This window comes from Argiope bruennichi, chromosome 4, assembly GCF_947563725.1.
Source record: "Argiope bruennichi chromosome 4, qqArgBrue1.1, whole genome shotgun sequence".
NCBI classification, from domain to species: Eukaryota; Metazoa; Arthropoda; class Arachnida; order Araneae; family Araneidae; genus Argiope; species Argiope bruennichi.
Window position 1 is genome coordinate 53,470,713 of NC_079154.1, and position 16,089 is coordinate 53,486,801.

General features: G+C 28.3%; 1 protein-coding gene across 1 annotated transcript; it reads right to left on the bottom strand.

The window, feature by feature from the left end:
- Window positions 1-250: 250 nt before the first annotated feature.
- LOC129966546 (major facilitator superfamily domain-containing protein 6-like) lies at window positions 251-11,395 on the bottom strand. The gene is made up of 4 exons (XM_056080988.1): window positions 11,214-11,395; window positions 7,485-7,653; window positions 1,984-3,378; window positions 251-467 (listed from the first exon to the last, which is right to left on the bottom strand). The coding sequence occupies exons 2-4, from the start codon at window positions 7,633-7,635 to the stop codon at window positions 292-294; spliced, it is 1,722 nt and encodes a 573-aa protein (XP_055936963.1). The 5' UTR covers window positions 7,636-7,653; window positions 11,214-11,395; the 3' UTR covers window positions 251-291.
- Window positions 11,396-16,089: the final 4,694 nt, after the last annotated feature.

The window sequence follows — 16,089 nt, forward strand, 5'->3', positions numbered from 1 at the left end:
TCATTAACACTACCTGCATCTATCGTGTTTGAAACATTTCATTAAATAAAGTTTAGTGTCGTAAAAGATTTTGAACAGCCAATTCATTTTAGCTCTTGTAAATTACTGACTTTATAAGATACGCAATAATTTATGATGGTCTGTATTATAATCTTTATACCACTAATATGCCATGAAAGAAAAATTGCAGAAAACTATTTGTTGAAATTCTTTAATAATTAATTCATAACATTGAAGACACTCATAACGAGTGAGGTAGAAAAAAATGTATAAAAAAATGTTAAGAAACTATTATGCATTTATATCTGTAGTCACACTAATGCTGCGTTTTTGTTTTCTTACGAGTAAATGTAGAATTAGGCTTAAAACCACTGCACAACACATGTATATGCTTGTGTACAAAAAAGTCCTGTGGCCTCCTATAGAATCGAAACCGAGTCCGGCTATCACGCATCCGATACCAATACCTGAAAAAAATGTTTCAAAGTACAAAAAATTAAAAAAACAATTTCATACTTATTGTACTGAATAATTATCATCGTTTAAAAAAGATTTTACAATAAAAGATTATCTATTTAATAATATTTAGCATTTTAAAATAATTAAGAAACATATTTTAATTTTATGTTTTTCACTATCCACATTTATGTTCTTTATAAATTCAAAGCGGCGAATTAATTCTTGTATCCATAGCTCAGCCAGCTGTCGAACATCGATGGTAACAAAGTTTAAAGTATTTCTGAGAAATTATATATATAATATTTATTATTCTTTAACAAAAGCAGAGATAATATTTGGTTACTAAAAAAGTAGACAAACACATCTTTGACTAGTCGTTATAAGAAGCGCCATGAAATGGAGGTTAAAATAAAGTTCAAAGAAAGAATATCCTTTTAATTTCATTTTAAAGCAGCTAAAGAATTTTTTTTTTTTTTACAATTATTTGGATGAAAAATATTTCACTGTCACTAAAATTGTGAAATGTGTAAGAAAATGAACTATCGATTAAATTATATCTATAAGAAATTATATCAACTTGAACACATTTTAATAACATTTATAAATAAGTTAAATATTTTCTTACTTCCTTGAATTATAAAAGCGAAATATGTTAAAAAAATGAATTCTTGTGAAATTTTTTTATCACTGAAAATTCACGGCACTTTTCTAATATTGCATCGTCACCTTTATTTTAAGAAGTTTTCTTTTAAAGATTTCATACATAAACAAGTTAAAAAAAGAAAATTAACTGTCACATTGACAATATAAAATCATAATAAAATCTGATGTAATTTCATCTGGTATTTAGATGGTCGAGATTTCATAATGTAAAATTCTATTTGTTCGTATATAGATAGGTTTGAAACCTTTTTCATGGTAGATATTTCCCCTTGTTTGGACTTCATTCCTATATTTCTTTGATAATTTGAAAATTTACTAAACTTAATACAGGTATTAAGTCAGTATATTGATTTTTTTTATTAATTAATATTTTTTAAAGAAAAAGGGGGACAAATGTAGGAGATAATTTTTTAGTTAAATAATTCGTACTGTGTTTCTAAACTAGCATAGTGCATTAATTACAGAATATAATTTAGACGATATAAACGAAGTAATTTTAAAATTTTTGAAAAATATTTTTTAATTAATTAGATTTTTCTTAAAAGTAGATGACTTATTAGTGACTTTTCTATTTATACATGATAACTATTTGCATAAATCAGCAATGTTTTGAGAAAAATCCATTTATTATATTTAACAAGTATTTACACTTAATGAGGAACGATGTATTATTTCATTTGAAGATATTCATTCTTGTTTTCTATTTTATAATTTATTGCTGCTCCAAATATATAAAAAACAGTTAAACTTCGTAAAAAGCCAATAAACAATAATATATCTTAATATTTCATTTGGTTCATTTTTTTAATTATCAGTTCAGGTGGTGTTTCAAATATAAGGCAAATAATGTATTGCACTTACCTAACCCTTCATGAGCTGTGACTAACACTGCTTGAGTTGTTGCTTCTGTTCCAGGTTTACCACTAAGCTTGGCAAAAGAAGCCATGTTAGAATAAAATAAACCCTCTGTACAGCCCTGCAGCACTTCTACAGGAAGAGCAAGCCAAGGATTCTGCAACTGGCTATACCAGAAAAAACGAATGGTATAGGCTGTCAGTGCTAATGTTAGAACATTGAAGTGACCAATCTTTTTAATTATCCAACCCGAAAAGAACAAGAGTGGAATTTCGCCGAAAAAGCACTGGACAAAACTGACCATTCCACAAAGGAAACGACTTCCCCCGATATCTGTCAAGAACAAGACGAAATAAAACCACATAATTCCTGTTCCAACACCGTTCATCAACACACATAATTTGAAAGCAAGGAATTCTTTTGAAGATAAGACTGTTCCAACATCTTTCATAAGATTTTTCGAAAAATTAGGTTTTATTATTTCGAGTTTAGTCATGTTCAGTAAAGACACGAAAGACATGGCTGCCCTCAAAAGCCATGAAGCCAAAAAGTCGCCAGTATAATCATTAAGAAGTCCGCTTATGGGAGACATCAAACCCCAACCAATGGAGCCCCAAAGATTTTGGCGACCGAATTGAGCGCCTCTTTTTTGAACACTTTCACAACATGCTGTATCAGTTAGAGTAAAAAGACTATTGCCAAATACTGTAGTGATTGTCGAAATAAATGCATAAAGCCAAAACTGATATCTCTGAAAATCACTTAGACGCGTTTCTTTAATTGAAATTCTGTTTGTACTAGACTTCAGATATTCACAGTTCATACTCTGGCTTTTCTCAGCAAGATTGCACACTTGGCATAGAAAAGAATTAGTTCGAGGAGAGATAGTATTTAATTTATCTATCAAAACTTTGATGTCCTCAGATTTATTGCTTTCATTTTCATGATTCTTCTTATTTCCGGAACAATGGTTAAGAAAATCTGACATATTCTGCAATGACTGAAAACGCAAACAATCATCTTTGCTTTTATTAAAGTATTGAATTTCAGTGAATTCTGAGCTGTCATTGTGGTAAAATTCACATTTTATGTATGCTTCAGAGTTGTCGGAAAGCTCATAACACGTACTATTATCTACAGCATGATGAATAGTTGTATTTTCTTCCCCTTTTTCGATTTTTGGTACAACTAAAAGCAAAAGTAAAAAAATTGTTGAGACTACTGAAAGAGTACAGATGATGACTTTCAGTTTGTTGAAGTAGTCGGAAACGTATCCAATCGATGGCTTGGTGAAGATGCAGACACATCGCTGAGTCGTCAGGATTGCAGCAAGTGCTGAAGCTGAAATTCCAACCCTTTTCTGAGCGAAAATTGTTAAGTAAGGCAAGCAAGCGCCAAAAGCTAAGAAAAAGAATATAAAAAAATAAAAGTATCTAATATGAAAATGTGAATTGCATGACAGAAAATATTAACAAAAGCTGAAGGTAATTTTTAATTAAATTGTTTCTTTCGTTATAAGACTTGGCTGAATCGTATCTGAAAAATTTCCCCCTGTATATTTGAAAGAATTCTTTCTTTTTCCTAAAACTTAAGCTTGTCAATAACATTCCCCTCTGATAATCGGATCTTTTGCTTATAGTGCACGATAATAATCGATTGCCAGTTTGCTCTAAATGTAAACAAATCGTGTACTATCCGGAGATGACGTATAACCCGAGATTCATCCTGATGTAATGTGCTGCAAAGTATCAGTGGTCATAGAACAAGAAGACTTCAATTCACATGTGCCTTTTGCTGCTTACGTTCAATTTTTACAATTAATGGTCGATATTTAGACTGTAAAAGGCAGGTTTCATGATTGTAACAAACAGGCATATTAGAATGCCTTAATGAACTTGATAATATTAATTCATCGGATCGCCAGTTTTCTGACAGTTGTAAATGGATCTAACATCCTACCAGCTATTACATTACTAGCAGATGGGTGATAAGAACAGAACAGTGAATTCAACTAACTTAAGTATGCCTGTTTCTTTTGTAAGATGGATCTAAACTGGCACCTAATCCGTGAGTACTTCATAGAAAATGTTGCTGATAGAGGTACTGAAAAGAATTTACTGATTACTTTGCTATTTTAAATATACTCATTACTTTGCTCTGAATTCTTTTACACTGATTTAAAATCTTACTTTTGTGCCAAAAAATTTGGCATCCTTGCGAAACAAGGGCAGTCGCTCCGAAAGATTTGGGCATGAACATTACTGAAAAGCAGGATATAAGTTTCAAAATAACACAAAAACAGTTTCTGCCAGAAGACTCATCATCATACTGAATACTCAGTAAATATCAGCCCTAAAGAAAGAAAAAAAAGATGTGAAATCAGCCCTTTGAAATATATGTTTCATAATTTTCCCATCCTTATTCAGCGAGTTACAAGCATCAACTTATATGTCTCATTTGTAAATCCCACGGGGGGGGGGCACCACGTAGTTGAGGATGAGAATCTTCTGACGTGGTGGTTGATTCTTGCCAACCTTATGGGTATACGAAAGGGTGGAGGTGGCTACCTTCCATCGTTGGCGGGATGTACTTCCTTAGGGAAGGGTTGTACCGTTGCCGGTGATGCTTCTTAATCATAGTTCCCGCCTGAGTTTCTGTAGTGGAGGACCGGTGATTCAAGTCTTTTCCCTGTGCCTTCGGGCGTGCCGAAGTAGTCAGTCTATGATACCTCATTTGTAACATGAATCTGAAGCAGATTCTCTTTCAAATGTGCGTATTTCGGAGAAAATATTTCCAATAATTTTGTGGAAGAGGATACTGAAAAGCGTTTACTTATAATTCAGTTAATGATTTATATGATTCAAATTTATACTCTTTTATAAAAAAAAAAGGAAATCATCTTCACGGAACTTTTTTACTATAATGGTATCGTTCAGAAAATTCTGGGATAACCATTATCGCGACAACGCATAATATGCAGTATTACCATTATGCATAAACAGTGGCTGCTGAAAGAAATTTTTCTTTTCGTAGTTTTCAAAACGTATATGCTAGTCTTTATGGAAAGTCCACATTTCAAAGATATTCTTTGTTGCTTTTTTCTAAATTCCGGCTTTACTTTTTAAAGATATATATCGTAAGCTCTCGAATTCCCATTCTTTATTTTCTTAAGATTTATTCGTTTTTGATATTTGATTTAAAGTTTTTTTTGTCATATTTTGAAGTTATATTTTTAATCTGAAATATTTTATTCGCAGATTATACATTTGACAAGTTATCTCATATTGAAGAATTAATTTCATTAAATTTTAAAACAAGATTTTAGCTTATATTATATGCTTGCCCCAGCATGATCCAAAATGATTTTTGTTACATGAGATTTCATAAAATAAAATAAAATTTTATAAAATACTACGGCCCTATTCAAAGAAAAATATATTTTTTGCTTTTTATGCAGTATTAAAACTTCTACTTTTGAACGACCACAAGGCTTTTGCTGTTTGTCTTAAATTCCTGCTTGATCAGGCTTTCGCAGCATTATTTTCGAATATTTGGAGTTGTTTTTGGATGACCTGTTATATGAAGCTATGTTATATTATTTTTAAATCAATGATAGAATAAGCCAGCGAAATCTGTAACTCTGTATAGCATAAAAATATTTCTACCTCTTTTATCTGCGTCATTATCGAATGTTCAAATCCAGACTATTTTTTGGACTCAACCAACACAAAGAAAGTTTTTTTTTTATGTCTAAAGTGAGTGTTTTGTCATTATGTGAATAAATCTAAGCATAAATAAAAATTAGAAAATTACACTTTTTATTTACGTATCAAAAGTATAAGCTGAGGCTTGCATTTTTTATTGTTTCATATTGATGCTGATTTATAGTGATGACTCACGAACAGTCGGAGATATTGCTAATATTTTCTTTCATTGTTTTTTAATTTTATTTCTCGCACTATATTTTTTTCCGATAAGTTTTTTGTGATTAGTACTGGTTTAAGCGTCTTGAAGTTTTTTAATTCAAAGAATTCCAGGTTTACTTCTGATATTACTATATATTTACATCTTAAGTGTGTTACAAATGATATATTTTTTTTAATTTCTTAAGCACTCTGCCAAAGTGCATCAGAGTTTCTGTATAGCTTTCATTAATTAATTTGAGACGATTAGATCTAAGATATTGTTAGAAGGATACCGTCCATCTAGACATTCACATCTTCCAGTATATTTAGAAGAATGCATCTAACAAAAATATTTGATATTAATTTTTTATTTCTAATATTTACTGAAATTTAGAAGGAAAATAGGGTTCAAACTAAAAAAAAGTAAAATATCTACAAGGAAAAAAAGTGGTAGATAATCAAAGAAGTGATAAGGAATGTTTTACCCAAACACTACAATGTTAGAAATTGTTTGTTTGGATGATTTAAAAATCAAATTTTAATTTTAAAACAACCAAGAAAAAAATAATATTTTCTAGACGAAAAATAAATATAAAATCAGAAATCCGTACTTTAAAAAAACAAAAGTCGTATTTTACAAAGAAATGTACAATATTTTATTGAAATGCTTTTTGGTAAAGAATGGAAATCAAAAATTATTTTTAAAAAATTATTCAATAAAATCATGTATTGCAGAAATTTCCTGCGACAAAATTATCGAATTTTCATTTCATAAAATTTCAATGAGAAGAATTTCTGATATACGACATAAATGGGTTTACATTATTATTGATCTCTTGAAACAGGTTATACTACCTGCTATACCATTATCTTACATAGCTGTGACATATTTTTTTTAAAAATTGTATTACATTTTTGACTGTAAATAATGAATGCTGCAGTTTGCTTGATTTTTAAAAAATAAAAGTTAGTGCCTCATTCGTTTTAATTGCTTTTTGAAAGTGCATAAATAAAATCTTCTAACGCATTTGAATCCACATATCCTTTAAAAGCAACTAAACTCGTTACAGCTTAAGCACATATGAGCCATCCTGATATTGCTTTGAGTTAAATGACAGGTATAAAAACTTGCAGATGATACATCTTCAAGAGAGGAGCAATGCTTGGGATTGCCAGAATGTGAACTCATATTTCTCTCCTTTTTAATAGGATAATTCAATGAGCATTAATAAAGATTAAATTAAATAATAAAGTTAAATGATGAAATTAAATAACTGTAATAACTTTCTAATGAAAATTTAAGTTTCTACAAATGTTTTTCTAATCTATGTGCTCAATTATCTATTAATATGGTTTGAAATACCTACACATATTAATATTCGACAAAGAAAGAATTCATGAAAATGATATGATACCGTTAATTGAAATATAGCTCGCTAATACGTTTTCATTTCCAGGTTTTGAAGTGTTATTACTTAAATAGAAACTTTTTATAACCTTGCATTTTTTAAAAATAATCATTTGCGTATGATTATTTAAATCTGGATCTAAATTTTATATATAATTCATTACATAAAAAATAAGTATTTATCTATGTATTACCTCCTGCGAACAGAAAGTAATGCGCTTTAAAGCGTAGCATTTCTTTGTCGATGTGCCAGAATTTCTCTTTATCGGCTTTCTCTTGGGGAATGGATTCTGTAGTGGGAACAGTATATACATCCACATTCTTGCTATTTTGCTCTGCGGCCATCCTATAGCGATATTAAATCTGTAAAAAAACGATAGGTCAAAGATTGTTGAATAAGTCTTACAAAACTTGTCCTAAGAAAATAAAATGAAATCTCTAAAGAGATTTTTGTTATTGCATTCCTATTAGCGTAAATAGCAATGTTGTATCCATATTTTCATGATATTCTACGGACAATACCATGCAGATATTATATCTTGAAGTGATGAATTGTAACTAAAATAATTCAACCTAGGAATTTAGAGGAATTTCTATTTTTTTTCCGAAACTGTATTTAAGTACAGGTGGTTATCAAAATAAGGGAAACACCTTAGATTTATAAAGAATACTTTATTAGTATGGTGCAGGAACGCTTTTGGCATGTAATACACCCTGGATTCCCTAGGAATCGATTCATACAAGTGTGGAATAGTGTTTAGAGGAATTTTGTACCATTCTTCCTGGAGATATTGTGAACGTTCTGGCAGAGATGCCGATGGAGGATATCGATTCCGACTCTACAATAGACCATAATAGGTCAATTATATTGAGGTTGGGTGACTGCACAGGCCAAGGTAGATGTTTAACTTAATTCTCGTGTTCATCAAACCATGATTGAACAAGTCTCGTTGCATGGATAAGTGCGTCATCATCCTGGAAAATTCCATCTCTTGCAGAAAACAAAGTGTGCATCACATCATAGGATGGACCTCGTCAGCTACAATTTCTTTACACTTCTCCCCAGTGATCCTTCTTTTCAGAGTTACGACTGGTCCAGCAGAAAATCACGACATGGCTGCCCATATCATGACAGATCCACCTTCATGCTTGACATATAGAAAGAGACAATCAGTATTATACGCTTGTGCAGGTGTCCTCCAAACGTGCACCCGTCCTGTTATAAGGAAAAGTGAAACACGATTCGTCAGACCATATTACTTTCTTCCACTTATTAATCTACCAGGTTTTGTGAGTGTGACACCATTGTAGAAAACGTTTACCATTAACATCTGTGACCAGTGGCATGGGAATTGCTGTTCTGCCATAAATGTTCTGTTTATGAAGGTGCCTTCGAACTGTAATCGTGAACACTTGAGAATCCAGATGGGTATTGAGCTCTGCGGTCACTTTTGCTGCATCTGTTCGCTTTTTAGACATTACAATCCGCTTCAATACCCGTCGGTCTCTTTCACTGAACTTCTCTTTCCACCCTCTATTTTGCTTTGTCGAGCTGGTCTTGCCGCGCTGTATGTATACTGTCATGACTTTAGACACCGTACCTCTAGAAACGCCTAAAGTTGGGATGTTTCGGCCACACTTGCCCCAGGTAGACGGGCTCCTACAATTTGGCCTCTGAGAGAGATCTGAGAGACCAAAATCTGAGAAATCTTTGAAACCTGAGAAGTCCGACATTTTACGCTTTTGAAAAAAAAAATGCAAAAATTACATACAACTAGAATATATACATTAACATTTATAAAAATACTGGTGGCCATTATTATATTTTAATGCTTAGGAAGCGCATTCAAAGATATCACTTTTATTCACAGGTGTTTCCATTATTTTGATAATCACCTGTATAACTTTATGTATATGGACACAACAGTTTAAAAAGTGAAAAAGGACCGATATATAACTTTTTTCAAATTGTCTTAAAATCAAAGTTATGAAATGAATGTCAGATGTAGGCAGATATGTTAAAAAAAATAGTTATTTTTACTGAACACATACTTTATTTTAATCCTTGTTCTCCGAAATTGTAGAAACAGAGCCACATCTTCATTTATTTTTATCATTCTCATTGTCATTCACATTAAAATAGTTTATCGTTTTCCACTATTGCTCCCTTTTATCAGCTCATTAATTCTTTTGTGCAAAAAAAAAAAAAAAATTAAATACATTCTTAGTTGTAGGTGGCTACATTAAAAAGTCTATTTTTTGAAGAATTATGAATATTTTAAATTTTATATTCGTAATGTTTGAACCAGTTTCTTTGTAAAATCGTCAAAATTTTGTTTTTAAATCGGCTTTTTTTTTTTTTTTTTTTTTTTTTTGCGAATCGTTGCGCATATTTTTATATTTGTGTCTACATAAGTTTTAATGCTAGTTTACATCTTTAAATGCTTTTTTCACAAATTCTAATCTTTGGTAAGATTTTCTTAAAAAATGTCTCATAATTTAAAAATCTGATGCATAATTTTTGTTCAAATTTCGTATAATAATTTCTTAGTATGATCTACAGTTCTTGAACTAGTAAATAGAATCATAGAATATTTTATAATTGTTTTAGTGCTTCACAATATGAAAAAAAAATGAAAATTTTATGTTATTTATTAGCTACATGAATATTTAAAGAATGTATAGAAATACAGCTTATTTTTTTAATTCAGGAACAAGATAATACATTTCCTAAATTGTATGCAAAATGTTAAGCAAATCATTTGATAAACCTGTAAAGTAAATATTTTTGCTCTATTTTTTTAGCCAAAAACAAGCATTTTTTTCCCAATCTTTAAAAATATTTTTGTCATTTAGCCGGTATATTTTGGTTTCATATATGTTTTTTCAATATTTTTCATACAAAAAATTGAAAAATATATCTATTTTAGAGTGTTTCTCAAAAGTTTCAATTCAAACATTGTTACATATCTTAATAGGTTTATTTATGTATAAAAATATTAAATAAATTTATTTATGTATTAGTCATAATAAGCAGTAGAAGTATATATATAAAAACCATGAAAATCAATCAAAAAAATTAGAACGGTAAATAAGTTGTTTACATTGATATCAGTGCATTGATAAAGTTTTGAATTTTGCGTGTGTAGACTTTTCCAATAGTCTGTTTCACAGGAAACTTGTTTACAAAATAATAAAAAAATGACAAACTGTTGTAGGAAAAAAACATATTTTGATTCGTTTAAAGATTTGTTTTCCTTAACCTTGTTGGCATTTTTTTTTTTTCATAACAAAATTCACAATCCCATATAAATTGAAAATTCCTTCATGTGGATTTCTAAAATTCACAATCACAAATTTTCAAAACAATCTATTAATAAATCTATTAACAATCTATTATCAAGTTAATAATCTATTCGGATTATAAATCTGTGAAGTTAGGAGAAATGATTTCATACTTATTTTATATTAAAATGTTTTTATTTAAATATAAGTCTACAGGCAAATGAATGATTAACTGCATATTTGAAAACATCTTTAGAATCATCCACATCTGTCACAATTTTCGTTAAAATTGATATAATGAAGCTGATTGAATTAATATAATGAAATTCAAAATTGTATAAATCAATTAGTTTTGCTCAGAAAGCAGCAGTAATTATTTTTGTTTAAATTGCCAATATTTCAAAAATATTTAACTAAATATGGTTAATAGTAAATAAAGCTATATAAAAATGACCATGATTTTTTTCAACAATTAATTTATTGGCTCGAAAAACATAAAACCTAATTTTTTATGTCATTAAAAGCATATGCATATGTACTATATATCTATTTTTAATGATTCAGAAATGAGTCACTGGGTTATATTTATAACTGACAACCTGAATAAATAACATAATTTAGAAAAATTATTCTCTTACTTTTATGGAATAATCCTGGTGAAGTAAAGATGAATTGAAAATAAAATATATCTTCACATTTTGCATGAAATATAAAAGTTTGTATACGATCCTCCCTTTTCCTTTCTTCACATTTTATTAAATATTTAAAATGCTGAAACAAAAATAAATCGAATAATTTCATTTTTTCCTGTTGAAATGCCTTTTTCATCTCATTGCAATAGTTTCATATATTCCGAGTAAGAATACTGAAAATTCAGAGAACCTTTTTTTTTTTATCTTAACTGATAAATAATGATAACACTTGTAATCAGAAAAATAGTAAATTTGTGACATGTTGCGGAATTACGAACAATAATGTATTTTTCAGACTTGAAGCGCAAGGCTACTGTACTTTATTTACACGATGAACGTTCACAAATCAGAGAGCATACTAAAAAAGAATTCACTAAAAATAAACAATTGCATAAGATTTTTCCCAACTCAAAACTCTTGTCTTTCTTTTTAAGATTTGGGAATTATTGCGTATTGAATTTTCTTATGTTATTAAAAGGTGATATGCAAAGTCTTATATCTAATGAGCTTTTCATTTAAAATATTTGATTAAACTCAGAGAATGCAAAATTTAATCACCTCTCGGCATAGTTTTTTTGTGCTACTTATTATATAAAATTTTTAATAATTTTATAAAGCTGTTAAAAATTTTATACTAGAAATAAAAAAAAATGTTTCAATAAAAATGAAATCCATTATGAAAAAAAAAGGCGGAACATTGGAAAAGTAATCAAAGGTTAAAAGAAAACATTTATGATCGTTTTAATGACTTTGATTGGACAGAATGACTTAAAATTTTTCATACAATGGTTCAAGTGTAATTTAATGGTAAAAAATTCAGTAAAACAATGTTGAATTTTATAATAGAACACCTTTTTAATCACAAGAAAAACCATCATGTGCAGGAGAAAGTTTTTAGTAAATGATAAAGCAAATTATATTTTAAGCATTTTGTCTATTAAAATATTTCAGTAAAATAAATGTGAAAATTATAATTTTAGAACAATATAGAAAATAATCTATTGGGTCTGTCTGCCTGGTTATTAGATCCACGATCATTTGCAGGTCCCTGAAGATTTTCATGTTCGAAATTGAATCCTTAGAGGGACCATGTAACTGGTTCTGGTGCGCCTCAAATTCATTCATTCCAAATGCCCATCCGACAGGGTAGTGCAATAATTTAGAGGGGAAGTGCCAACTCACTTACAGTCCTTGTTTTCAGATTGAGGCTTAAAAGAGCGGAACATGTAACATGTTACTTCTAAAAGGTATATTAGTTTAATTAAGCTAAACTATCCCGTTATTGGTTTTCTGCTATCAGATCGACGCATCATGTTATATTTCATATAATAGAACAAAGACATTGATCTTATTCTTCATAAATTCTGTTGTTGAAATTCCAATATCCTCAGGATATCCTTTCGTTTGAAATTGGGGCTAGGGTAATCTCTCTTGCCATGTTTCAAAATGACGAGATCTTTTTAGAAATAACCTCATCTAATTCGAAAACAAGCGGGTTAATCCAACGGAAATTTTTTTAATTGAGTAAACTAGACCAACCAAAATGTGAAGAATACATAAAAAGATCAAAGCAAAATTAGTTTTGGCAAATATTTCACAAATATTTGCAAACGTATTAAAGCATTTAAAGCATATCCCACACAACCATTGCGGCTTTCTAAATATGATATCTATTCAAATTCACCTATTGCATATTTACAATGCAAATTCTAACAAAGTCATGATTATAGACAAGACATCGAAAAAGTTTTAACAAGTGTATATCAAATAACCATGATATGTAATCGTATTTATTGGCTACTTCAATAATAAGATATAAATTCACCCATAATTCAAGATAACGATATATATTTTATATAGTAAATCTTTGAGTTAATTTTGTTATAGTAGATCAAAAATAGAATGAAATTATTGGTTCTAAGATACTCACTATTTAGATCTTCACTTCTCTTAGATATCAAGATTCTTTACAAATATCCCATAAAACTGATGTTAATGCGGCTAAAAAAATCAATGCTTTCGATTTTTTTTACTCATAAAGTTAATTGCGTTTCGTGTTTAACTTCGTAACATACTGAAAAAAAAAATCGAATTTACATATTTCCATTGACCAATGAAAATACAATATAATACCGAAGTAAATGCAATCTTTTGTTAAAATACTTCATACCAAATTTCATCTTTTCTATCTTATTACGTTTTTGAGTTAAGGCTGTTTCATGGATTTGATCCAAATTTCAATTCCTATGTTACAGATTTCAGTTATAATGATAAATACACATGCTAAATTCCTTTTTATATAACTTGTTACGTTTTTATATTTACAAGCAAAGCACAAATACAGATATTAACCGATTGATTTTGTCTGAAATTTGATATGAATCGACATATATTGTCATTTACATTACAAATTTCACCTGTATAGATTTGTTGCAATGGAAACAAAGAACTCCCCTTTATTTACTATTATACTTATTTTCTAAATTATTGCTTAGTGTATTTAAAAAAATAAGGTAGTAACCGTAATGGAGTTATAAACAAATATCTGATCAAGAAAGACAATATGAAAAGTTGTTACTTTTGGCTAACTACTTTCTCCAATAAAATGTGAGATTTATATATGTTTTTCAGATAGACTAAAAATTACATTCTCAGTATTCCCGTAACACATTTTTTAAATATTATTTAAAAAATAACATGTAAAATCTAGAAAACATAAAAGGAAAAAATTTAGCTTTATATATAAATTAGAAAAAGAGAGCAAAGGGGAAATATCTTAATAACTAAAAAGAACATTATTAAATCATATTAAAATTTACAAAAATACCAAAAGAAAATAGGCATAATCGCATCGACTTATAGTTATATAATTGTAGAAGGTTCCCCAAAAGAAAAAAAAAACACTAAAGGATTTTGGAAGGAAAAAGAAATTGAGAGCTATAGATATACATATTACAACTATATAATGCAAAAAATAAGAAATAAAAATTAAAACGGAGTTTTAAAAAATAATTTTAATTGTAATTACAATTTAAAAATTTCTGAAATATCATCAAAAAACATTTTATCTCAAAGTAAATTCATATTTTGTGTAACCGATTTATTACATAATAATTAAAAATATAATTATTACTAAATAGTTGTAGCTGATTAAAGCATTAATATTTTTCTGATTAAAGCATTAATATATTCAACTTAAAAAACACAATCCAGAATTCGATTCGTAATAAATATTGTTAATTTGGATTAACAATTCTTAAAAAGAATTTGCAGATGAAAAGAATCATTGAATCAAATAATTAAAAAAACAACTTTTAATTTAATTAGGTGTTTTGCTTTAAAGATTTATATGCACGACAAATATGTGCACAATGGAATTAAAGATATAATAAATGTCAATTAATTTGAATATTTCATTTCTTTAGCTGTTCTTTTAAAATTATAAGTAACTAAACACAATTTATTTTAAAAATGCTACTTTACACAATTTCCATTACAGATTTTTAAATTCAAATATTTTATATTGGATAAAATGTATGTGGCAGACGATAATGTGAATCATTGGTTGATGCGTTTAAAAAAGGAGAAAAAAACTTGTTTCATGCCTGTTTTGAGATAAAAAAAATGAAACGTAGTTACAATATATATATCTTACTTTAACCATTACAATTGTATTTATTTTATATTGTTTTTGAACAGCAGAATTTTTCGTTTTATTATTAGAACATTTCTTTTCCCTAATAAGGAAGATATTTTAGATAATATAAAATTTTTGTGGCAGACGACAATGTAAATCGCTAGTTGATGTGCTTTTGAAAAGGAAATAAAAATAAACTTATTTCAAGCATGATTTGAGATAAATAATGAAGCATATTTACAATTGTATTTGTTTTATATTGCTTTTGAATAGCAGAAATTTTTCTTTTTATTATTATAATTCACATAATAATAATTCTTTACATTAATAATGATATCTAAATAAATTTCTCCATTTGAATAAAAAATATTTTATTATGTATTAACTTAAATATTTATAGTTTATTTCAGATTTTAATGATATCTGTTTTCCTCGATTTTAGAATGAAAAGAATAAAATTTTCTACATGAATACCCCATTAGGAAAATAAATCTTTTTCCTCATTAAAATAATCCAATTCACTAGAAAGCCCCTGCAAGAATTTTAAATCAACTATTCTGTCTTTATTATGCAAATAGCTTTCTAATATCAGTGACTATTTTCAGAATTATTAGATTAGGAAACTGAAACATGCTTATAAATTTGTTCCAAAATAATTAGACGATAAATATTCAACATGCCATTTTCTAGATTAACTTTTGTGCGTATATTCTTTATTAGTTTAGTCATTGTTTAGATGTGCTTAATGTAAACATTACACAAAAGAGAAAACGAAACTGGTTTTGGAATTAGCGATAAATAAATTAAATGAAAGAGTTACCTCTAAAGAATAGTTACCTCTAAAAGATTATGTTGAATAAATTAGTTATGGAATTAAAAAGTTTATGGATAGAATTTTGCATTAGTTGAGAATGTTTACTTCATTAAATTTATATAATGTAACCTTTGCTGTGTTTTATAAGCAAAAATTTTCTGAGAATATTTAACAAAATAATTTTTAAAAAATATATATTTTTTTAATAATCATTGTTTCGATTTTAAAAAATTCAGTTAACTTTTATTTCAATAAAAATACTAATAAAATAACTAATTAATAATAAAATAACTAATTAGTTTTACTTATTAATTAAATTGTATTCTAGAATTATCTCTATATTTTACACTGATTGCATGCAAGTAGTTTGC